General features: G+C 48.9%; 5 protein-coding genes across 5 annotated transcripts; 2 read left to right on the forward strand and 3 right to left on the reverse strand.

Moving 5' to 3' along the window:
- Nucleotides 1-71: 71 nt before the first annotated feature.
- N7511_008398 (fungal specific transcription factor domain-containing protein) lies at nt 72-4,400 on the reverse strand (the record flags this gene model as incomplete). Its single annotated transcript, XM_057130775.1, has 9 exons — nt 72-174; nt 620-782; nt 821-1,063; nt 1,120-1,189; nt 1,252-1,290; nt 2,268-2,436; nt 2,511-2,992; nt 3,048-4,310; nt 4,380-4,400. The coding sequence occupies 9 exons, from the start codon at nt 4,398-4,400 to the stop codon at nt 72-74; spliced, it is 2,553 nt and encodes an 850-aa protein (XP_056981506.1).
- A 994-nt stretch (nt 4,401-5,394) lies between these two features.
- Nucleotides 5,395-6,518, forward strand: N7511_008399 (alpha/beta fold hydrolase; the record flags this gene model as incomplete). Its single annotated transcript, XM_057130776.1, has 2 exons — nt 5,395-5,571; nt 5,679-6,518. The coding sequence occupies 2 exons, from the start codon at nt 5,395-5,397 to the stop codon at nt 6,516-6,518; spliced, it is 1,017 nt and encodes a 338-aa protein (XP_056981507.1).
- Nucleotides 6,519-7,600: 1,082 nt separating this feature from the next.
- N7511_008400 (SNG1 family protein) lies at nt 7,601-9,116 on the reverse strand (the record flags this gene model as incomplete). The annotated part of the gene is made up of 3 exons (XM_057130777.1): nt 7,601-7,752; nt 7,842-8,921; nt 8,984-9,116. The coding sequence occupies 3 exons, from the start codon at nt 9,114-9,116 to the stop codon at nt 7,601-7,603; spliced, it is 1,365 nt and encodes a 454-aa protein (XP_056981508.1).
- A 3,753-nt stretch (nt 9,117-12,869) lies between these two features.
- Nucleotides 12,870-13,259, reverse strand: N7511_008401 (uncharacterized protein; the record flags this gene model as incomplete). Its single annotated transcript, XM_057130778.1, has 1 exon — nt 12,870-13,259. One exon carries the CDS (start codon nt 13,257-13,259, stop codon nt 12,870-12,872), a length of 390 nt encoding a protein of 129 aa, XP_056981509.1.
- Nucleotides 13,260-18,213: 4,954 nt separating this feature from the next.
- N7511_008402 (uncharacterized protein) lies at nt 18,214-23,338 on the forward strand (the record flags this gene model as incomplete). Its single annotated transcript, XM_057130779.1, has 2 exons — nt 18,214-19,442; nt 19,504-23,338. The coding sequence occupies 2 exons, from the start codon at nt 18,214-18,216 to the stop codon at nt 23,336-23,338; spliced, it is 5,064 nt and encodes a 1,687-aa protein (XP_056981510.1).
- Between the last annotated feature and the right edge of the window lie 276 nt (nt 23,339-23,614).

A 23,614-nucleotide genomic window follows, 5' to 3' on the forward strand; every position in this document is an offset into this window, starting at 1 on the left:
CCCTTATGTAACGTTTGTTTTATCTTCTTAACATTTCCCTTTCATGCTGTCCTGTATGCGACAACAGCTATCTAAGAATTGATATTGAAGACTTGATCAAGACCGAAGCCGATGATAATGCGGTCAAGGTTGACATAGGTGGTACGGAAGATGGACATCAGGTTGCCTGGGTGACTGTGAACAAAGACAGCATTGTTACTTTCCTGAACCAAGGAGGTGACACGTCTAGCTGTATGCTGGACAGCGGACTCAACGTGGGCAGTAAATGTACTATCTACAAGATGATTTCTTCTCAGACCCCCGCAGCGACACCCGCAAATAGTCAGTTCTCGGCCTCAACTCCGATCAGTCAGTTGAATCAAAAGTCAACACCGGCGTCTAAATTGAGATTTACAATCGGTCAATCCTCGGTCTCAACTTCAGCCAGTCAGACGGCTCCTGAAACACCGATTGCAGGTCGAACATCGACTCCAACGACTACTCCGACAGATGCGTGGTCTTGCATACCTGTGCTGGGCTAATTTAAGTATAATTATTCTCCGGGCAAGGTCCAATCGCGCAATGGAATAATATATTTTTGTGGCTCATCATCTCTCCAGAGAGATCTACTATCACTCACATGAACATCTGTACACCATCAAGATAGTCTGCTTTGTCCACCTTTTCATCTGGTCGTGTGTTATAACTCCCTCCCAGCTCACGAACAAGGCCCTGCATTCCCATGATCTCCCAGAAAGTATTTTCTGCCTTTGTTTCGCGCTGCCCGTGTGCCTCATCGAGGGCTGTGCCTTGTAGTCCCAAACACCGTTCTCCCAGCTACCGCTGCTAACGCCGTTGAAAGACGTGCCCGGTCCGGCGGTGTTCATGAAAGAGCGGCCGTAAAGAGACATTCGCATGACGATCTTGTTGGTAGCCACTCTGTTAAGAGGTATGCTGAATGAATCGGCTCTTGAGGCATAGATGTTGGCGTCGTGGCCGGCAATTGTGTCCCAACTACCGGAGTAATTATATCCCATGTGATTGTCCATCTGGGCCACGTGGAGTTTTTGGTAATTTGTCGGACCTGGTGATGAATTAGTAGTGCGATAGATTATCGTCACAGGTGGTGATTTAACATACCTGTGTGGCAGGAAACGGTGATCAAGAAGTGGCAGCCGTTGGCATCTGCAGCACTGTATGTGTCCAATGACTATCCATCCGTTAAAGTTAGCCCCTTTCTTTGAAGGTATGCCTGAAGTCGGTCATACATACCGTGCGTAGCTGTTCAAGAGTGGCAACCAAGTAATTGGCCTGAATACTATCGGCAGGATGATGTGATGCTATTTAGTATAACAGTTCAACGTAGGATATGAAGATGTGTAACATGCCTCCCAGTCAATGTCAATACCGTCAAACCAAAGATTCTTCACCAGATTCGTGGCCGATGAAGCAAACGCTGTCTGGCCTGCAGCAGTACTCAGCGCCGCAGCAAAGTTGGAGAAGTCCAGTCTAACTATTCAGGGAATACGGTCTAGCCTCTTGCTGCTTAATTATCTCATTATTCCCCTGAATCCATCCAGCAGTGCGCCGCAGAAGAAGAAATTCGTGGTATAATAGAATCCATACAGATGGAAAAATACCGCCTTTTCGATGAACACCGTCACAATACTTCTTCATCTTCTGCAACTGCATCGGGGTTGTCAGGGGAACTGAATTTGATGATTGAATCGAGGATTGTACCGGAGACATCCCAACCACCCAAAACCGACTGGATAGACCAGATCGACGGGTCAATGGGCATGGAAGGGGTGCGAAATTCATTGGTTAACCGATGCGATGTCAAAAGCACTTTGTAGATTAAAATATTGAATTGCAAGGAAACGCAAAACTTTTTACGTCTCTTTGCCCCTCTTTCCTCATACAGGTTCGCCTAGCTCTTGCGCCAATGCAAGGTAACTTCTCGATCATGACTTGACCGCCAGAGATACAACAATCATGGACACACACTGATGAATACACATTTTTTTGACTCTCTGTTCCCGATGACTTCCATTACTTCTTCGGTCTCTTAGTACGATATCTAGGTGTGAGTGTGGTTATTCTCTCCTATCCAGATCGGTCTGCCTTGGTCAGACTGCCATTGGGCATTTCCCTCTTCGATAGGTATTAAAAGGAGAACTACGAAGAGGAATCACAATTTATATTTCATGTAATCATTGAGTGATCTGTGTCGGAAAAGACATGTCCTATAGTATACCCCTCTCCCTTCGAATTGAAAGGCTGAGTACCTTAATAGCCTCTAAGCTATCGGTGCCCATTGCCTTATCAATCTTTGAAATAGTTGACAAGACACGCTGCGCTTTTTCGAGATCCTGCCACCAGAATAGTGCGTCGGCGCTTTGAGGCTTCGTTCGGATCAATGTGATTGGTGTGATGGACGCTTGAAAAAGAAGATACCTGACTGGTTGTTAGCCCCGCAGTTCTGATTGAAAGTACTACTGTCTCGTAAGATCGAAAGAAGTACACCATACACCATATTCCAAGCATCCAGTCTGCTGACCGTATTCGTACTCGTGTAGTCGTTCATCGATTCGATGATTTCCGTCGAATTAAGGATACACCGAGCTCGGCATGCGGCAAGCAACCGAGATTCCGACTCTGGCTGTGGAATTTCATTCTGCTCTTTGTGTCCTGCCATTTTGACTAAGAATGGTCGACATATAAGAGCTTGGAGATATTTGTAACCCCACAGAAGTCTGCTGCGAGCTTGTAAAAGCCATTCTGGTTGAAACACTGTATCGTCTCTTTTGAGATATAGTGGGATGTTCGCGTAATGATCATCAATTTCAGTCTGTAGGTTGAGGGTCTCCATTGCTGATAAAGCCGGCTGTGATGCAATGCGTTCATATACGGAATTTGCCAAAAGGTTGAACCTAGCATGGGCAATTAGACCGGAATATAGCGTTGGCCAGTCGGTTTCCGATACAAGGAATCTGGCGTCGGGAGGAAGGATCTATGGAACGGTGATTTATCAGACCATGTTGTGTATTCGGGTGAGGAGGTCTCACCTGGTTATCAACATTCAGTGGAAGCTTAACATCAGTCTCGCTATAGTGACGAAGAAAACGTTGCCGGCCGTTTCTCATGGCTATGTAGCTGTCATGGTTATATATACTCCACCAGAGTCTTCTGCGTATTTCCTGGTCTATTGAGACTGTTTCAATGACGGAAAGTTCATCATCCTTCTCCTTATGAAGGCCTATACTAAGAGCAACCCTCACAGTCTGCTCAAGGTAGTGATATGCAGTTTCAATCTTGCCTCGTTTCTGAGCGTAGTCACTGAGAAGGAGGAGTGCTTGCACAACCATGATGTTGTCGCTTCCAAGAGAGGATATATCCAGGAACAACCGCTTGGCTCTCTCATAGTACAATATGTCCGTGTTCGAACAACCATCATATACACACCAGGCTCCCATAGCAAGAACCGAATTTTGAAGGACATACCATGATTTTTCTTCCGTTTCAGGTAGACATTGCGTGGACAGATGCAGTTTGAACGTCTCTTCGTGGATGAATGGATTTATTTTGTGGTAGTAAAAGAAATAGGCATGGATGTAAACTTGCTTTGCCTCAGAAGTGGATGAGACCTCACCAAATCTAGGGATTGTAGGCGTATCTTCATCTAGCCCAAACGTGGGTTCGGCTGTCCATTCGTCATGGGGGAACAAGTTCGTCCCAGAATCATATTGGTAAAAGGTGTCGTTATCGTGGCCGTAGACCATAGGGTCATTGTTGGTGCATAATGCCGAGCCTTCTGCAAAGGTAGCCGAGTCAACTACTTCTTGTGATGAAGTACTTGTAGGACTGGTTGTATGAAATGAGGTGTGGCTCCCAGGGTAGTTGTTGAATAATGAGGGATGATCCGGCGTAGCAGTCAAATATGGAAAGACGCTATAATCTCCACATGTTATGTCCGCTGTTCCAGGAGCGGCATTGCAGTCATTAGAGTCGTCTGCTGTGCTTTTCCAGAAGCATTCGTTTGGGGATTGGGTATTGGTCGGTTCTTGCTCCGTTGGACTTTCCTGCGTTTTCTGTTCTTTGTCCGTGTTGTTCAATAACTCTCCAGGCCAGCTTTCACCTCTGACTGAAAGGCCGTATAGTTCACGCATTCCCTTCACCAGCAAAGCTTGGTCCTGTTCCAGAATTTCGGCATATCTGAAAAAAGAATCCCTCAATGAGATGACCACTTCCACAATTCTAGTGTATGAAGTCTTACCCTTTTGGAAGAGACTCTTTTTGCAAGTGTTTTCGACTGCCATAGATGCATACCGCTGTTCGTGTCAGACAGCGACCACAGGGCTTCTCTCCATCGCACTGTTATATACTGAGCTATAACTCACCATAGAACTGTTGGGAGCCATCGTACCTTTGCCTTCTTCAATTTACATCGATCACACGCGGCTTGCACTCGTTGTGACCCCTTTCTACTGCCACCCTGCGGCAACATGGTGACACGGTCCGAAGGGATAGGCAGTGTAGCCATCCTGTTCTCATCGAGAGTCTATTAGATTGGTTAATTGCGAGGCAAAGATAATCCGCACTTGCACAAATATTATGATAAGGTATTAATACCCCACTGCCACAGGTCTCGCTGTTGAGTTTTAAGAGTGCGAGTGGCAAATACAGCTTCGGGCAACCGAACGATACGCAGTAACAAGGGCGTAGAGAGTTTGTACTCGGATAGACATCGATTCCGCACGGCCGATATCGAGCACGTACCAATTGAAAATCACCAATCAAACTCAACGCAATCCATGGATCCATGGCCGATTCCTGGATCGTGGATAGCTAGATCATAGGACAATGGAAGTGAAACAAGCAACCATTCACTTGATTGGCTAGGACCCTAACTGCCCGTCAAGAGAACTGGGGCGGCCGTCGGGGCTCCGGCCTTTAAAAGAGGACCGACCGCCGACCCTTAGTAAGATCGTGCCAGACGGGAGGTTTCCTCCACTTAGCTCCCATGGTTGCTTGATTTTGTGGGGACTAGATATCAATAATAATATGTCAGTACAAAAAAAAGTCAAAAGAATGATCAACGCTGTCGTATCCAGCGGGTTAGACCCGTCTATGGACGAGCTTTGAGGTCTAATTATGCTTGAAAATCCGGAACCCTCGCTTCTCATAACATCCCGAAGTTTTCGCATTATTAAGCCGGTCCTCATAAAATGCCGGAAAGCGAATTGACGTAATATCGTGGCAACGTCAAAAACTTCAACGGAGCAAATTGACATGAAGATGAATATAAAACGATCAGGACATAATGTTAAAAACCCGCTTTGCTTCTGGTATGTGTCGCTAAAATCTCCATTCTGAACACTGTCCTCGGTCTTGTCAGTGATAAAGGAAAAGAAAATGCGCGGTGTTCTTCTCTCAATCCTCCAGCTTGTCTGCATCTGCGTCGCAGACATTCCTTCCTGGGACTCGTGGCCTCATCAACGCGTTCAAGTAAATGACGACGTTAGCATTCACCTGCGCTATTACGGCACTGGACCTCCTGTCCTCCTAATCCATGGAAACCCTCAACATAGTGTAAGCTACGACGTTATCGTGTCCTAATGCCGGTGTTGCCATCACTATGACCTGAAGAAATCTTCCCAGGCAATGCTCGTCTATGCTAACTCTTCGCTCTCTTCCAGCTTTCCTACTCTACCGTCGCCCCCATTCTGGCCGCCAAAAATTACTCCGTGATTTGCGCCGACAACCGTGGCGCCGGCGACTCTTCAATTCCAGCAGACGGCAACTATACCGCCTCTGCACACGCCGATGACTTCAAAGCCATACTAGACTTCCTGCACATCAACCAAACCTACATCTTCTCACACGATAAGGGCTCTGGAATTGCAGCGGCGTTTGCCGCTAAATATCCTTCTTACACGAAGAGGATCGGCTTCTCCGAGTATGCCTTACCTGGCTTCGGATATGAGGAATTCTGGACTCCTAGCTCAGGCGGTGGCATCGGCTGGGACTTGTACAAGAATTGGCAGCTAGGCTTCTTCAGTGTCCCAGACGCAGCACAATACTTTATCCAAGGCCGCGAGAAGGAGATGCTGGCTTGGTACTTCTGGCATGCTTCATACTCCGGAAACGAAGCCATTAGTCTGGCCCATTTGAATCGCTACGCAACGTCTATATCGAAACCAGGATTCCTGCGAAGCATGCTTAACATATTCTCGGTATTGACAGTGAGCCAAGACGCTTCATTCTTCAACGCATCACTTGGTGCCAGCCCGTTGGCAATGCCGGCGTTGGCTCTTGGAGGCGAGGCTAGTTTTGCGCCGGAGGCTGTGTTGCAGCAAATCTTTGGGCCGGTGTCCAGTGACCTCCAAGTTGATGTAGTGCCAAAGGCTGGCCATTGGGTGCTGGATGAAAATCCTGTATGGATTGCTGATCGGGTGTTGAAGTTCTTTGGAGAGGATTCCCAGGGTATCCCGAGTGTGGATTTGTCTTTTTTGACGAACCAAGTGACACTTGTTTGAAAAATGATTGGATCCATACTATTCGAGGAAGTTAATCTGCGAATGTTGGATATCTGTTAACTTCATGTGAATTATTTATTGCATGTGTATAGGGTGATGTCGGAACCTGACATTGTGCTGTAAGGTACGCGCAAGGTGGATGAAAATCGAGAGAGTCGAGATACAGTCTTGAATGAGCTGGTGCTAAACGCAGAATGAGGGAACATTGGGAGAACCAAGGTGATGGAGAATAGTTTATAGTTAATAAGCGAGTTGCTCGTTCTTTGAGGAGTTATCCATTTGTCAGCACCTCGCGGCTCGGGTTATCAAGCTGTCAATCGATTCCGGGCATCCGGGGAGAGCGGATAGATAGATCTGCAGATGAATATCTTCCAAGTTCAGTGTATTGTTTTTAATTTCAGTGTTTTTCGCTATATTTTGTCGATACGTGATACGGTATTATATGACGAGATTTATCTCAGCTGACCCCAGCGTACTTTCAGCCTCAGAGGTATATCATCAGCACCAGCAACTAGTTCTGTTAAGTTGTAGCAGTACTCTATAGAGGGTTTGCTCTTCAGGTGATTTCTAACTTCATAAGTCATTTTCATTACATTTATCAATATATATTCAATTCAATATGTCTCTTATCTCAAAGAAGTACGCCGGGGGAAGGGGATTAAGGCAATGGGAGATATCGGAAAATGCATCTAGCAATACAATATTGGCATAACATCACGTGTGATTGGGCTACTGTCAGCCCCAAATAGGAAAGTATGGAGATCTGTACTTTTGTGACTCGACATGACCAACCGTGTACGTCAGCTCCGCAACTATCTTGTATGAGACCTGCACGCAATTCTTGTTCTTATCACGCCACTCGGAATTGCAACACTCGAGTCGTTTATATTTTCATGTAGTCTCAGGGGTATTTCAACCACCTCGAGACCCTGCCATTCATTCATTCATTCATTCTCTTCTTCTGAATCATCATCAATATCAATTTCGTTGCCCCCTTCTCCTTTTTGATCCCGTTGCTCTGATTGGCCAATTCAATCGCTGTATTTCGTAGCTGATACGGACCAAGGTCTGTTAGCTACAATCTACTTTCCGAAACGCATTATCCTCCAACGCATGATAAAGGTGGCAACAGGGAAGAAAGCCAGCGACACAGCAATCCAAGCGAACAGAATAGCGAAGTCAAGGCCGATGCGTGAGTGAGTGTCGAAGAGAATTGTACGAGAGGCTTCGACGACTGTTTCATTGACTAGTTAGTTTCTTTTTCTTCTCATAGGGTGATAAGAGTTCTGATAAGTTGAAGGGATGGGTAGATGTGTTGCTTACTTCTATGGAGAGGCCATGCATATCCCCACCGGAAGAAACTTGGGGCAAGATCCAAAGCATAAAACCCGGTCCCCACATTGGTAATAACCCAGAAAATAAGAAAAAATGAGCTCCATGGGAATCCAAGCACCATTGCCATATTTTCACATGGAAATCCAAGAGCAGACATGCCAACCCAATTAAGCATCCAATATACAACGAATGAGCCAGCTCCATATTTGTTAGCGTTGCTGGCAAGGACAGTTCCAGGAGCTGAAGGGTTTGATAGGGGGATCTGGTATGCTAAAGACACAAACGAGTAGAAAAGTGATAGGAAAAAATATGCCACAATATTGGACACAATACGCCATATGATCCAGTGGGGAATTTTCAAGGTGACCTGGCTGCCTGCGACAAACTGGGAGTGGATAGGCATGAGGAAAGGGAAAGTGAAGAACGCAATGATAATCAGATAAATCAGTCCTATCGTAATTGCAGGGGTAGCCACTACGGGCCCAAACGGCCTCAGATCCAAGCTTGTGAATCCAATACCTGGATTCACAGCCTGAGGAACTGTGGCAAGTTGAGTGAAATTTTCGTTGGCGACAATTTTGATCCAGGCCGAACCGAATTTCGAAAGGACCGCACTTTCGAACTGGTAAATCCTAGGCGTAATGTAACTTGAATAGGATGTCTGATCACGAGCAGACAGAGTAACGACCGAGACCGCACCTTTAGGGTCATACGTGGTATTCCCCTTCGAAAGTGCTGCATACAAGAGTGCCGTAGCATTGGAGTTGATAATGATGGCTGCATACGCACGCTCGTCGTAAACAGCTTGGCGCACCGCCATGGGATCATTCTCAAAGTCTCCAGGTGACTTGATCTCATAGCCCAAATGAGCGCGACTAGATCTAATGAGATCTTCAGTGATATTGGTAACAAGAGGACCGACGAATGGATCGGGTGCGCGATATGGTTCCACTTGGCCGTCAAAATCGACAACCCACACCGGCAAGGCGGACATGTTCTTTTCAACGTTGAACTGTACAGCCCAGAAAAGAGATAAAACCACCAGGACAAAGACGCAGAGCGTCAATACTAGATGTTTGAATCAGATTAACAATGAAATTATCCTCAATACAGGTACAGTAATCACTTACCTGTTTGTACCCATTGCCGAGTCACTCGCAGACGAGTTGCATTGAGAGATGGATGGAAGAATGAAACAGGCGCTGGCCTCTCATTCTTTTCGATTACTGCTTCCATACGGTCTTCACAGGCTGTATTCAACATATAATCGGAAGTGCCACGCTTTGTGAATCAGATCAGACCGTCAAGATGTTGGGCCGTTTATTTAGGACTGGTAGCCAGGTCAGGAAGAACGCAAAACATGAATAGAAGGGGGAAAGGTCAAAAAAAAGGAAAAGCCCCAAGATCGACGAAAAACTGCAATGTATAACGACCCAATGATTGATTAGGAATCATGGCACATCTGGGCACTTCGGTATGATTTAAGAATTCTCTTAAGGAAAAGAACTCTGGGAAAAATATTCGGCAATCGGCAAAAAATCGGAACAAGTTCACTTTCAGGAACTACTACAAGAGGTAATTATTGACGAACAAAAGAGAACAAATACAGTGATGGAGTCAGGGCCACCGCTATGCGTGCATATGTTCCTTACCATAGGCCTTCGGGGTAGAATCGGACTAAGAGAAGACCGAAGGGCCGAGCAAGTAGCCATTAGTTTCGTCTTCGCTAGAATCACTGTGGGGAAGAATGATCGTCTTATCAGACCTCAACAGTTGCCAATGTGCGTATGCCTTAGATATCGAGATCTTTTGGGCTGTACTTTTCTAGATCTTGAGTGGGCGGACGAAATCAAGTACTCCTATGGCTGAAAGACAAGTCTATGCTGGTATGTATATCTCTTAACCCTTGAGCAGTAGTTGGCTCAAAATGTGGGGCAAGCTACAACTAGATAAGTGACAAACTAAGAAGGAAGATTTTAACGCCGTGTACCCATGGATAGGCTTATTCCCCATCTGTCCATTCCTCCGCCGGTTTTGTATGGTAATACGGGCCTGTTCGGAAGTATAGCGTAATAACACTCTATAGCATCTCTCAACAAATACTCATAATCTTCAGTCAGCACACGATTCAATTGGATAGCCTTTGAGAAGATCCTGACCTCGGAAATTTAACCCGCACCACGAACGATCAGTAAAAGAGCCGGGAATATTGCCCTGGTCACCCAAATATGGTTCAGGCGGCGCTCGGCACTTTAATCTCGGCGTTCGGGCCCTCGGCTTCCTCTGAGGACTGCGCCCCGAAGCCCGCTGGATCCGCCTCAACGATTGTATGATGCGGGTCATATTTAGCCTAAGGCATATACGCCAACTTTTTTTTCCAAAAAAAAATAAATAAATAAATAAAAATAAATATACTATCTTTTTAAGCGTTTTTTTAATAGTCTTTGGGACCATACTGTTCTGTATCAAGACTACCCCTTTCTTCCGTTAAAGCCTTATCTGACTTCTACGCCCTCTCTCATGAAAACAAGACTAATTCAGGAATGTAATATCCTTAGATGCAATATATTCTATACGGGAACGGGTGCTTAGATAATAATTGCTGGCCAGACGGATGCGAATGCGAACGTTGAGGCGGACCCGCCTGACCTGTGTTCTGCAAATCTTCCATAGTGGGCTATATTTAATTCCCAAGGGTTCTCGATCCTTATCTTTATTTTTCACATCTGGTTTGCTACTTGTCCTTTACCCAAATAACCGGAACACACACTATCTATAATCCTCTACATTTCTGCCATCAAACACAGCTGCAATGGCTTCACCATTTGTTGCGGTCGCAGGTGCGGCCGGCGGGATGGGCCAGCTTGTCGCGATGGAGCTGGTCAAACGAGGCGTGGCTGTGAAGGCCCTCGTTCGCCCTAACACCAATGCATCCCGCACCGAAAAACTTCGCGAGGCCGGCGTTATCATCACTCCTGTCAACCTCAATGATGTCCCCGCCCTCACCAGCGAGCTTACTGGTGCGACATGTGTTGTTTCCACCCTCCAGGGCCTGCGGGGGGTCATTCACGATGTCCAGGGCAAACTGCTGGAGGCTTCCGTGGCTGCCAAGGTGCAGCGATTTATTCCATCCGATTTCTCCCTGGATTTCACCAAAACCAAGCCGGGATCCAACCGAAACTTGGACCTGCGTCGCGAATTCCACGCCCAATTAAGAAAGTCCGGTATCGCATGGACAAGTATCCTCAATGGTGGCTTCATGGATCTGATGGCTGGTGACACACCGATGATCAACCACAAGAGCCGCAAGATCCCGTATATCGGAAAACCGACCCAACTGCTTGACTTCACAACTATGGTGGACACGGCTGCGTATACTGCTGCTGTGGCCGCCGACCCTAATCCTGCCCCTAACTTCCTCCGTATTGCAAGCGACATTGTCAGCGTGCAGGATATCGCCAACGCGCAAACCAGCGTGCAAGGTGTACAGTACAAGCCCAGCTGGATGGGCCCTGTTCGATTCATGGAGTTCATGATCCGGGTTATGCGTCTGTTCGGCGGTGAAAACGATGTGTTCCCCACCTGGCAGGGTATGCAATATATGGTAAACATGATGTCTGGCGCTGGCAAACTCGATCCTATCGACAATTCCCGCTACCCAGAGCTGACTTGGACCAAGGTCGAGGATTTCTTCCGGGATTGCAAAAAGGAGAATAAATGAAATCGCGGTTAGTTTTGGCGCTTGACTTGGTCACGGATGGGGTTAAATCTTTTGTTTTCATTCGGTTGATATTCTTTCCATATCGTTTCCGCGAGTGAATTTAATGATATTGTAATACCACGGAATGTTGTTCCAAGATGACTGTAGATTTGTCCCGGGCCACCCAGGACCAAAAGAAAATAGCCCTTATGACATTTTGTACTTCCAAGAAGCAACTTCTCAACAGGCAATTGCAGGCGAGGTGTTACAAAAGAAGAATATTCAGAATAATATTAGGGATCTTGGCATGTCTGGATGATCGACTTTCTCGGGTAAGATGACTACTCGAGCACAACAGAAAGCGCTTCCGGATTGTCCACGCGCATCGCAACACACAGCAGATTCATCTAACACGATACGCAGACATTGCCGGCGATAAGAGCTTAATCCCGTTTACCACGTTTCCGAGTACGGCCTAAGGCCCAGTTCATGCGTGAACGACGTCCTGGGCTGGGTGAACCAGTATGATTCGGCGATCTGGAAATAAGTAATCAATATTGAACTTACTGTGTGAAATTGAGAGACGGCTATTTACTGCACAATTCCAGTAAAACGATTCTTGAACCTAGCAGACATGTGAACGCCTATGACTAGGAGCACAAAATGGATAGAATTGACGACAACCTCTGCCGCCAACTAAGGGTTGATGTCAACTATTGATAAAACGATTAAAATTCTATGAGCACGAGGCAGACTTTATATACAACATGAGGTCTAAGTTGATCGGAAATCGACTTGTTCCTTCGTATAGATCGTGCAGGAATCTTTCCGATGATGCTGGTTGTTCCTGTTCTGCACAGCCTCGAATCATAACAAATTTCCGTCAAGACCTGTACATTGCGAACAAGAGAGCTGGCTTAGAAACACATGTGGAAGCATCTCGATAGCATCTTGGTATGACGGACAGGGGAGCACTTGGGCAATTAGCGCTACAAGATGAGTACACTGCTCATCCCGTCATCTTCCCTCTTCTTCACCAGGCGCTTTCATCGTCTATTCCCTGAATTGTCCCTTCCTTCAAAATTCCTTTTGCGCTTACCGGATACTTTTTGACAGGACGGATGTAATGGATTGCCATTTTCGGGCTGGCTAGTATCGATAGATGGTACGTACCAATTCACGGCCTTCACCGGGCCACGAGGAGTTGGGTTAACCATGGGAACCCATTTGGGTCTCTGCAATCAAAATAGAGCGTTCACATATGTCGTGTGAGGCTCCTGCGGTAATTCTCATTAGCAAAGATAGTTTTTCAGAGGCTATTGTTTGCCACTTCGAATAAACGTACTTTCTTCGCCCTTAGCCCTCTCAGCGACTTCAGATTTTTCATCTTCCAGATGGGCGCAGGTAGTTGGTTCAGGCTCGAAAGAACGAATACAACCCAAGCTTTGGCCATCCAGCAATGTGATTGGTGTCAAAACGGAAGACGAATCCATGACTGCGGATTTGTTTTGTGGAACAGGAAAGCCTCCGTCACCCAGATTTGCCCAGACTTCGGGTGTACTTAAAGGCTCAGTGTCCCCATCAGAATAATCCTGCCCTGATGCGTACTGCTTGCCACAGTCTTCTTCGTCTTCGATAAAGAAGATAGGGTTGGACGCTGAGCCCAGTTCATCTGATATATCACACAAATCTCCGGGATTGGCCATGATGCCCCTTTCTGGGACAAAACGGGAATTATCTGATCTGGCCAGACTAAGACGATAGATGCAGGGGAATCTATTCTTACCCGATTAGCAAGCAATATTTCCTCACGGACTATTTTCATACCTGAAGCTTCTACAATGGATCTGTGGAAGCTTTGTGCAATGGGCTGGTCATAAGACTAGCAACTCATATCGATGGTATTTATATGCGAGAATCAAGGAAATTAAGTGATCTGAGATCAAGATATGGGCTCCCAAGAAATATGATCTGTCCCTGGATGTTTGGCTTCAGATAATAAAACGAATGATATACTCTTTTACCTTGAAGAATAATAAATCGTATAAGTAATAAGGAGGTTGATAGTGGCGTAAAAAAAAGTTTGATTATAGTGAACCAGCAGTTTTATGCGACTTGCCATAGCCTAATTAGGAAAATTATGTCGGACGTGGGTTTCGATGGGGGCGCATGGGTAACCCGCAATGGGTTTGGGGTGGGTTCGTGTTTTGGGTCTCGGGTCTCGACCCATTTGCGGGTTATGGCGCAGTCTAGCCATAGTTCACCATTGGGTACCCTCGGATCTCTGGTTAGAATAAGTTTACCTGCTTTCTTAGTACCTAAATATTAATCGTCATTGTTATAGATCTATCTAGTGACCGAAGGAATAGACTACATTCGACACAGAGAGACGCTATCAAAACCATAGCTCTAGAGATAGGGCGTGATCAAGGCCATGGTGATTTGTTGGTCTAGACCATAAAGATGTCGAAAGAAGCTCATGAGGAGGCAAGCGAAGGCTCCACCCGTGATGGAATGAGCGACAACTGAATGTGTATTGAGGGTAGCTGCGAGTGATTAGCAGAGTTCGGAATGAGGGTATGAAGGGGGTGAACATACGTACCCTCCCGTGGCAGTACCGCACAGATCAGTCAAGGTACAGTTGATGGGTCTCGTGAAAACAAGTTGCAAAGTACTTGAGGAAAATCGCGATCGGAGGAGGAAATGGCAGCCGAAAAACATTGCCAGTTACACTTTATATCGGGGTGGCGGTTATCCAGAGGAAGAACATGCTCTGCATTTAATAGATAGAATCCGGCACGAAGCCCAGACCCAGCTGGGCGTCGGGAAAGATATTGTAAAAGGGACCTGGGGGAAAGTTGAGATTGGGATATGGAATGTTGTTCAATGCGGCTTACCGTGGCTGCTGTCATCTCCGTAGGACGGACAGAGTGGTATGAGGGGAGTCGGCGTATCTTGTTGTACCTTTAGCGGTATTGGAATCGACTGCCAAGGCTGGCACAACAATAACCACCATCGCGTCTCTATGGAGCGACACAATGACTCGTGGTAGTGGGGTACTGTACCCCAGCCTTTTCACATGTTAAGGTGGAAACAACCACTATCCTTATCAAGTGAGGCTCGATTTTCATTGTTTAGCAAGCTTGGAACAATACTGTATCAGTTAATCAAACAAACATGTATTTACACAATTATTGTAGCCTGCATATCGTTCGCGAACTTGGTTCACCAACTAGACCAAAAGACGAACTCACCCCTAGTTTAGTGGGTAATGGTTTCTAATAAAACCGCAAGGTGTCAGGGTAAATGAATTCTACTACTATTGGAGCTGCTGCACGGCTGCCGCACGGCTGCTGTACCTTAAGACTGTAGCTGAAAGTCACTCGGACGTGTTGCGTACCGGTTGCTTCATATTGATGGTGGTGGCTGTTGCGAAAAGCGCGAATACTTCATAGCCCATCGGGGGATATGCGCGGGTGTCAACTCAACTCCTCAACGGAGCGGCTTCCGCGGGTACTGTACAAAACAAACAATTCATTAACGCCCGGCGGCTAAGCCGAAAGGGCAACTATCGCTGATCTACTATACATGTCATAATATATACAGTACTGTGTCTCATCAGAGCCCATACATGATTGCATTCAGAGTATGTCGTCTCAGATGCTCGTATCGCAGCGGATTCTCGTGGGTTAGTAGTTTGTTAGTAGGCTGACTTGAAGGCGCTTCTCCAAGTGTTCAACATCCTATCTTCGGCAGTTGAAGCGCGTCTACCGTTTGTAGCACGAGGTGATGGGTGAGTAGGGTCGAAAGAGGGGGTGTGGGAGTTGTGTTGGTCGATATGTTTAAGTGGCCTCGAGTCGGCCTGTCGCAATGGCGAAACGTATAGAGGCCCGTACTGCCTCTAGGTTTGGCGTCCACTTCTGATCATCAGAAGGCTGTCTCCCTCCTAGAAAGAAGGAAATATTTCCGCGGTGAATCTGGGTGCATTGTAACATTTCCGTCCGGTGGGCAGTCCACTTCCGACATCGGAAGAGGAAGTGCTCCACGGTCTCTCTCGCTTGTCCGCAATCGCATTGGTCCGTTTCTGCTACATTGATTTGATTGAGATACCCATTGAGTCTAGCCATGCCAGTCCGGAGTTGGGCTAGCACAGTCGCTTCTTTCCACGATAAGCGATCATACAGCAGTCGTGTGTGTTTTCCTGGAAGTGCTGCATCTATTCGTTTGGCGTGTTTCCCAACGTTCATTGGCAGGCTATGTCCAGGGACTGCCTGAGACCGTGCGAGATTAAGTGTGGTTGATTTCATTCTCGGGGCGCGTTTTTGTAAGGGGGCATCTTGTTGCGTTGCGGCTCGCGCCTGTGCTTTAGCCAGACCTAGCAGCTTATTGTCTTCACTGGTGGAAATCCAGCGGAATTTGACACGATTCCCGTTTCTTTGCAACTTCTTAATCGACTTGTATATCCGACACACGAACTCCTGGCCGGATTGTTGTCGGGGATTCCTCAGCATGAGAACCGCCGCTTTGTTGCTTGTGAGCAGTGTGATCGTGTGGTCTTTCAGTCCCGCCAGCGTGCCCAATACGTGTGCCATGGCTGCCAGTTCTGCAGAGAATGGATTCTGCTCCGCTCTTGCAGCCAAGGTGATGGACAGCGCTTTATGCTTGAGCTTTCGAATTCGAGGTGGCCGCTTCTCGATGGCCACTCCAAACCCCACCAGTTCGTTCCGTGCCGAGCTGCTAACCGCGGCCTGCACGTACCCGCCTGCTTCGGCCGGGGACTCGTGCTGTCCATCAATGTCAGTCTGAACGCGTTCCGCCCACGGGGCTAGCGTGAAGGGGTTAATCGTTTCCAAAGTCTCCATGTCGATCTGCTTAAGCGCATCGGCTACGTGATATAACGGTGAGCGGTGGTATCTTCTGAACTTTCTGATCTGATCGGTGCACCGGCGGAGAGGATTGGTATCCGGCAAAGTGTGGATGTCTGTCCACATCTTCACGGCTCGTTTCCAAAATCGACGCTGCGCAGTAGCTATGTAAGCCTCCGCCTCTGCGACACTAGTCGCGACCGTGAGAAATGTCCCCACAATGGCTTGCGCTCCTACTCTTTGGACTCGGTTGATCGGCCCCATGGCTTTATCCTTGCACGAGTGCATCCACACGTTGGAGGCATAGTCCACAACTGGTGCCACTGTCGACGTGAATAGCTGCCGCGCAGTTGCCGTGGATAGACCACGGAGTCGCCGAAGCTCCATCGCTGCTTCAAGACCCTTAGACGCTGCCCTCGCAGATATAATATTGCATTGGTATACTAAGATCTAGTCTGTTCTTTTAAGCCAATACAACGGAGAGATGGGCAATTTCCCCCCATGCTTTCCCAGCTCCTTATCCAGCTCACTAGTACTCTTATTCCTAGATGTCCGTAGATCCTCTTGCCTTCAACATCTTAGCCTTTGGGGTTCCAGCAGGACCAAAAACCTTCCCCCACACTCATATACCCGTTTGCTCCTTAAGCCCACCCTTTAGGCCAAGTTGCAGCTCTGTTAAGTCCCCTTGGGGTCACGGCATAACAACCTTCCTGCTTCTTGTGAACCGACATGCGCATCCGTCCTCTCGGGCTATACTGACAGTGTTGTAAGGATCTCTAGTCGGCAGCCGATGGTGACGCGCCAACCTTCTTCCTAGCCATCGTTGCCATAGTACACCTCAGTCCACAAGTTGGCGTGATTTCTTGCTTCCTGATACCTAGTATCCTCTCGTTCTCTAGGCCGACCATGTCTTGCAGATGGTCTCTTTATACACCCAGGCCTGCAGCGTATAATCTTTCCATCCACTAACCAAAGTATCCTCCGATTCGGGGTAGGGAGCCAGCAGCCGATGGCGATACACCTTAGCCCTAATCCCACAAATCCAATTCTACCCCACAGGTGTCCTGCTCGACTTCGATCCGCGCCTCTGAGAGGCTCTGTGAACTCCCCTTGGGGTGACGGCATGAGAGGTTGTAACCGTTATCGTCGGATGGTTTTTAAATCGTTCCTGTGTGCCAAAGGGGCCTCGAGGTCGCTAGAATTGCGGTGGCGGCAGGCCGCAACATTGCGGACTCGTTTCCTCTGGTCGTCATTGCGTCTCTCATTGGCTCTGGAGTAACAAAGACTCCAGGTTCGTAGCCCACGCCTCGTACAGGCTGAGAAATCCGACTTCGTAGGCCGCGAGCAGTACAGTAGAATTCGAAAACAGTTTACCCCTCAGGGACACACACTCTGTTTCTTGGCTCGTACCCGAGACGGGGCTTACTTTAATATGGCCTAGCCGTAAACAACTCTGGCCTATGATTGGGTTATATCTTACCACTTATCTATATAGGGAGCATACCCGTTTCGGGTACGAGCCGAGAAACAAAGCGTGTGTCCCTGAGGGGTAAACTGTTTTCGAATTCTACTGTACTGCTCGCGGATCGACTGTATCACCAGCCATCGACTGTATCACCAGCCGATCACTGTATCGACCCTCACTGTACCAGTAATTGGTAAGACTGCCTATCGACTGTAACAGTGCCGGGTAACAGCAAGGGGTATCCCGCTGCGAGTTTCGAGACGCACTATAAATCCCGAGTTCTGAAAACACCGATCTGCTGTTGCGCGACGCGACATTAATCGAGCGAAAATGACGGGACGGGCCGAGACGCGAACCCCTGAACCGCCCGACCGCGACGAACACGAAAAATCACCACCTCGGTTGTTGAGGCCGAGACGCGCCACCAGACCACCCAACAATTATGTCCAAGAGCAAGAACTCGATATCGAACAAACCAACGCACGTGCCCAGCAGAAAAAGAAGGCCCAGAGCAAGGCAGTAGCCCAACGTGAAGCGGTCGCCTCGGAATCATCAACAGAGAGCGAGGACCCGAACGCGTCGGAACTGTTAAAAGAACTTGTCAAACTTAGGAAGGAGATCAGAAAGCGAGACCAATCACACAAGGAAGAGCTTCAAAAAGTCAAAGAAGAATTTATCGCCCTCAAAGAAGAGTTTGGCGCCGCCCTTGCAGAAGTTCGACACGAGCTACAGACCCTGGCCGATAGACCGGCGACACCGCAACCCCACCCCGAGTCGTACTCTCCGAACAACCATGATGCAATTCTCCGCGAGATCCAATCCCTACGTGAGGAAATCAGCGTCCCCGCCCCCACGAGTTCCACGTCCTATGCAGATGTCGCCCGTACTCCTCCGACCAGTTCCCCGAGTAACATACGGACTCTTTCAACGCTGAACACAACACCAACTACTTTCACTGACACGCTATACTGCACGATAGACACTTCAAATATGACCGAAAGTGAGGGTGAGAGGGTATCCGCAGGCTCAATCAGAGCCACAATCGAGAGAGAGATCCAGACGATGGATGATCGCACTCACTGGCGCTGCCGCGCGGTCACTGTGAGCCCAAGAAATACCAATCGGATCAGAATCGCGTGTCGCGATGAAGCCGAACACCAGCTAGTGAAGAAAGTGGTGGAAGCAAAGATCGATGCGGGAGCCCGAGTGCTCCGGGATGAGCTCTACCCGATCAAGGTCGACAGCGTTAAGAGGACTGCAGTACTGGATGAGAACCATGAAATCCTAACAGGAGCGGCGGGAGCCGTGGGTGAGGAGAACGCGGCTACTGTAGCTAAATTGACATGGCTGAGCAGCAAGGAAGCCGCAAAACCTTATGGATCGATGGTCGTGTACCTAACCAAAGGGAGCGACGCGCGGAGGCTCCTGGCCGATGGATACTTCCATGTCGGAGGAGAATCCGGGACCACTAGCGTCTTTGAGTATCGGCCACGACCGGTGCAATGTTATAACTGCCAGGAGATTGGCCATAAGGGATTCCAGTGCAAGAATGCCCAGAAGTGCGCGAAATGCGCCACGGAAGGCCATCGTCACAGTGACTGCGATCGCACGGTTCCAAAGTGCGTACCATGCGGAGGCCCTCACGAATCCTACAGCAAGAACTGCCGGAAGCTCTATCCATCACGTCATGAATAATTCTCTTCGAATAATTCAGCTGAATGTGAGGAAACAGGGTGCAGTGCACGAGAGTTTAATGAACGATGAAGACACTCGGAACGCAGTGGCGCTAGCGATTCAGGAACCCCAAGCGAGGAGGATTCAAGGCCAGCTGTTGACCACCCCGATGGGGCATCACAAGTGGACAAAGATGGTGCCCTGCATGTGGAGGGAAGGGAGATGGGGAATCCGGAGCATGTTATGGGTCAACAAAGAAGTCGAAGCGGAGCAAGTCCCAGTGGAGTCCCCGGACCTCACAGCAGCGCTGATCAGGCTCCCCGAGCGACTGATTTTCATGGCATCAGTCTACGTAGAAGGAGGCAATGTCTCAGCCCTGGAAGATGCGTGCAATCGCTTACGCGACGCGATCACAAAGGTACGACGAGAGGCGGGCGCTGTGGCGGAGGTTCTGATTGTGGGGGACTTCAACCGACACGATCAACTTTGGGGTGGAGAGGAGGTGTCGCTGGGAAGACAAGGAGAAGCGGATCCGATCATCGACCTCATGAATGAATTTGCACTCAGTAGCTTGCTCAAACGCGGCACCAAGACATGGCACGGCGGCGGACAAAGTGGAGACTGCGAGTCCACCATTGACCTCGTCCTAGCTTCGGAAAATTTGACGGAATCCATGACGAAATGTGCTTTACTCGACACAGACCACGGCTCGGACCACTGCGCAATTGAGTCCGTATTCGACACGCAGTGGTCGGGCCCAAGGCATCAAGAACGGCTTTTGCTGAAGAATGCACCGTGGAAGGAGATTAATGCTAGAATCACGAGTGCTCTAGCCATCCTTCCGTCAGAGGGTACAGTGCAGCAGAAAACCGACCGACTCATGTCAGCAGTGTCCGAAGCGGTGCACGCTTTAACGCCGAGGGCGAAACCTTCACCACATGCGAAGCGATGGTGGACAGATGACCTCACTCAGCTCCGTCATATATACACGTACTGGAGAAACCGTGCTCGCTCCGAGCGACGGGCGGGTCGGAAAGTGCCTCGGCTTGAAAAAACGGCTCAAGATGCGGCCAAACAATACCACGATGCCATCCGCAAACAAAAGAAGAAGCACTGGAATGAGTTTCTCGCAGACAATGACAACATCTGGAAGGCCGCCAAGTACCTCAAGTCGGGAGACGATGCAGCGTTCGGGAAGATCCCGCAGCTCTTAAGAGCGGATGGAACTACTACCAACGATCACAAGGAGCAAGCGGAGGAATTGCTATCCAAATTCTTCCCACCTTTACCAGGGGACATCGATGAGGAGGGAATGAGACCACAAAGAGCGGCCGTGGACATGCCAGCCATCACTATGGAAGAGATAGAACGACAGTTATTTGCAGCGAAATCGTGGAAGGCTCCGGGAGAAGACGGCCTACCGGCGATCGTTTGGAAGATGACCTGGCCCACAGCCAAGCACAGGGTCCTCGATCTTTTTCAAGCCTCGCTGCAAGAGGGCTCACTGCCAAGACAGTGGAGACACGCGAAGATTATACCGCTCAAGAAACCGAACAAAGATGACTACACCATGGCAAAGGCATGGAGGCCTATCTCACTCCTTGCGACACTCGGAAAGATACTCGAGTCGGTGGTCGCAGAGAGGATCTCGCACGCGGTGGAGACTCACGGACTGCTCCCGACGAGCCATTTTGGAGCGCGAAAGCAGCGGTCCGCAGAGCAAGCACTGGTGTTCCTGCAGGAGCAAATCTATGCGGCATGGCGCGGCCGGCGGGTGCTGAGCCTGATCAGCTTCGATGTTAAAGGAGCCTACAACGGAGTATGCAAAGAACGACTGATCCAGAGGATGAAAGCCCGAGGCATACCGGAGATCTTGCTTCGTTGGGTAGAGGCCTTCTGCTCGGAACGAACGGCGAACATCCTGATTAACGGGCAACTATCTGAGACTCAAAGCTTGCCACAAGCTGGACTGCCGCAGGGCTCGCCCTTGTCTCCGATTCTATTTCTCTTCTTCAACGCAGACCTTGTGCAAAGGCAGATCGACAGCCAGGGAGGAGCAGTCGCCTTTGTGGATGATTTTACCGCATGGGTGACTGGACCGACTGCGCAGAGCAACCGGGAGGGAATTGAAAACATTGTCAACGAGGCGCTCAATTGGGGAAAGAGAAGCGGAGCGACATTCGAGGCCGACAAGACGGCCATCATACACTTTGCTCCCAAGATGCGCAAATCGGACCATTCACCATTCACCATCAAGGGGCAGACAGTGGTACCAAAAGACCACGTCAAGATCCTGGGTGTCGTGATGGACACAAGACTCAAGTATAAAAAACATATTGCGAGGGCAGCGTCTAAGGGTCTTGAAGCAGCGATGGAGCTTCGGCGACTCCGTGGTCTATCCACGGCAACTGCGCGGCAGCTATTCACGTCGACAGTGGCACCAGTTGTGGACTATGCCTCCAACGTGTGGATGCACTCGTGCAAGGATAAAGCCATGGGGCCGATCAACCGAGTCCAAAGAGTAGGAGCGCAAGCCATTGTGGGGACATTTCTCACGGTCGCGACTAGTGTCGCAGAGGCGGAGGCTTACATAGCTACTGCGCAGCGTCGATTTTGGAAACGAGCCGTGAAGATGTGGACAGACATCCACACTTTGCCGGATACCAATCCTCTCCGCCGGTGCACCGATCAGATCAGAAAGTTCAGAAGATACCACCGCTCACCGTTATATCACGTAGCCGATGCGCTTAAGCAGATCGACATGGAGACTTTGGAAACGATTAACCCCTTCACGCTAGCCCCGTGGGCGGAACGCGTTCAGACTGACATTGATGGACAGCACGAGTCCCCGGCCGAAGCAGGCGGGTACGTGCAGGCCGCGGTTAGCAGCTCGGCACGGAACGAACTGGTGGGGTTTGGAGTGGCCATCGAGAAGCGGCCACCTCGAATTCGAAAGCTCAAGCATAAAGCGCTGTCCATCACCTTGGCTGCAAGAGCGGAGCAGAATCCATTCTCTGCAGAACTGGCAGCCATGGCACACGTATTGGGCACGCTGGCGGGACTGAAAGACCACACGATCACACTGCTCACAAGCAACAAAGCGGCGGTTCTCATGCTGAGGAATCCCCGACAACAATCCGGCCAGGAGTTCGTGTGTCGGATATACAAGTCGATTAAGAAGTTGCAAAGAAACGGGAATCGTGTCAAATTCCGCTGGATTTCCACCAGTGAAGACAATAAGCTGCTAGGTCTGGCTAAAGCACAGGCGCGAGCCGCAACGCAACAAGATGCCCCCTTACAAAAACGCGCCCCGAGAATGAAATCAACCACACTTAATCTCGCACGGTCTCAGGCAGTCCCTGGACATAGCCTGCCAATGAACGTTGGGAAACACGCCAAACGAATAGATGCAGCACTTCCAGGAAAACACACACGACTGCTGTATGATCGCTTATCGTGGAAAGAAGCGACTGTGCTAGCCCAACTCCGGACTGGCATGGCTAGACTCAATGGGTATCTCAATCAAATCAATGTAGCAGAAACGGACCAATGCGATTGCGGACAAGCGAGAGAGACCGTGGAGCACTTCCTCTTCCGATGTCGGAAGTGGACTGCCCACCGGACGGAAATGTTACAATGCACCCAGATTCACCGCGGAAATATTTCCTTCTTTCTAGGAGGGAGACAGCCTTCTGATGATCAGAAGTGGACGCCAAACCTAGAGGCAGTACGGGCCTCTATACGTTTCGCCATTGCGACAGGCCGACTCGAGGCCACTTAAACATATCGACCAACACAACTCCCACACCCCCTCTTTCGACCCTACTCACCCATCACCTCGTGCTACAAACGGTAGACGCGCTTCAACTGCCGAAGATAGGATGTTGAACACTTGGAGAAGCGCCTTCAAGTCAGCCTACTAACAAACTACTAACCCACGAGAATCCGCTGCGATACGAGCATCTGAGACGACATACTCTGAATGCAATCATGTATGGGCTCTGATGAGACACAGTACTGTATATATTATGACATGTATAGTAGATCAGCGATAGTT

Source organism: Penicillium nucicola, assembly GCF_028828085.1.
Source record: "Penicillium nucicola strain IBT 29836 chromosome Unknown utg000009l, whole genome shotgun sequence".
NCBI lineage: Eukaryota > Fungi > Ascomycota > Eurotiomycetes > Eurotiales > Aspergillaceae > Penicillium > Penicillium nucicola.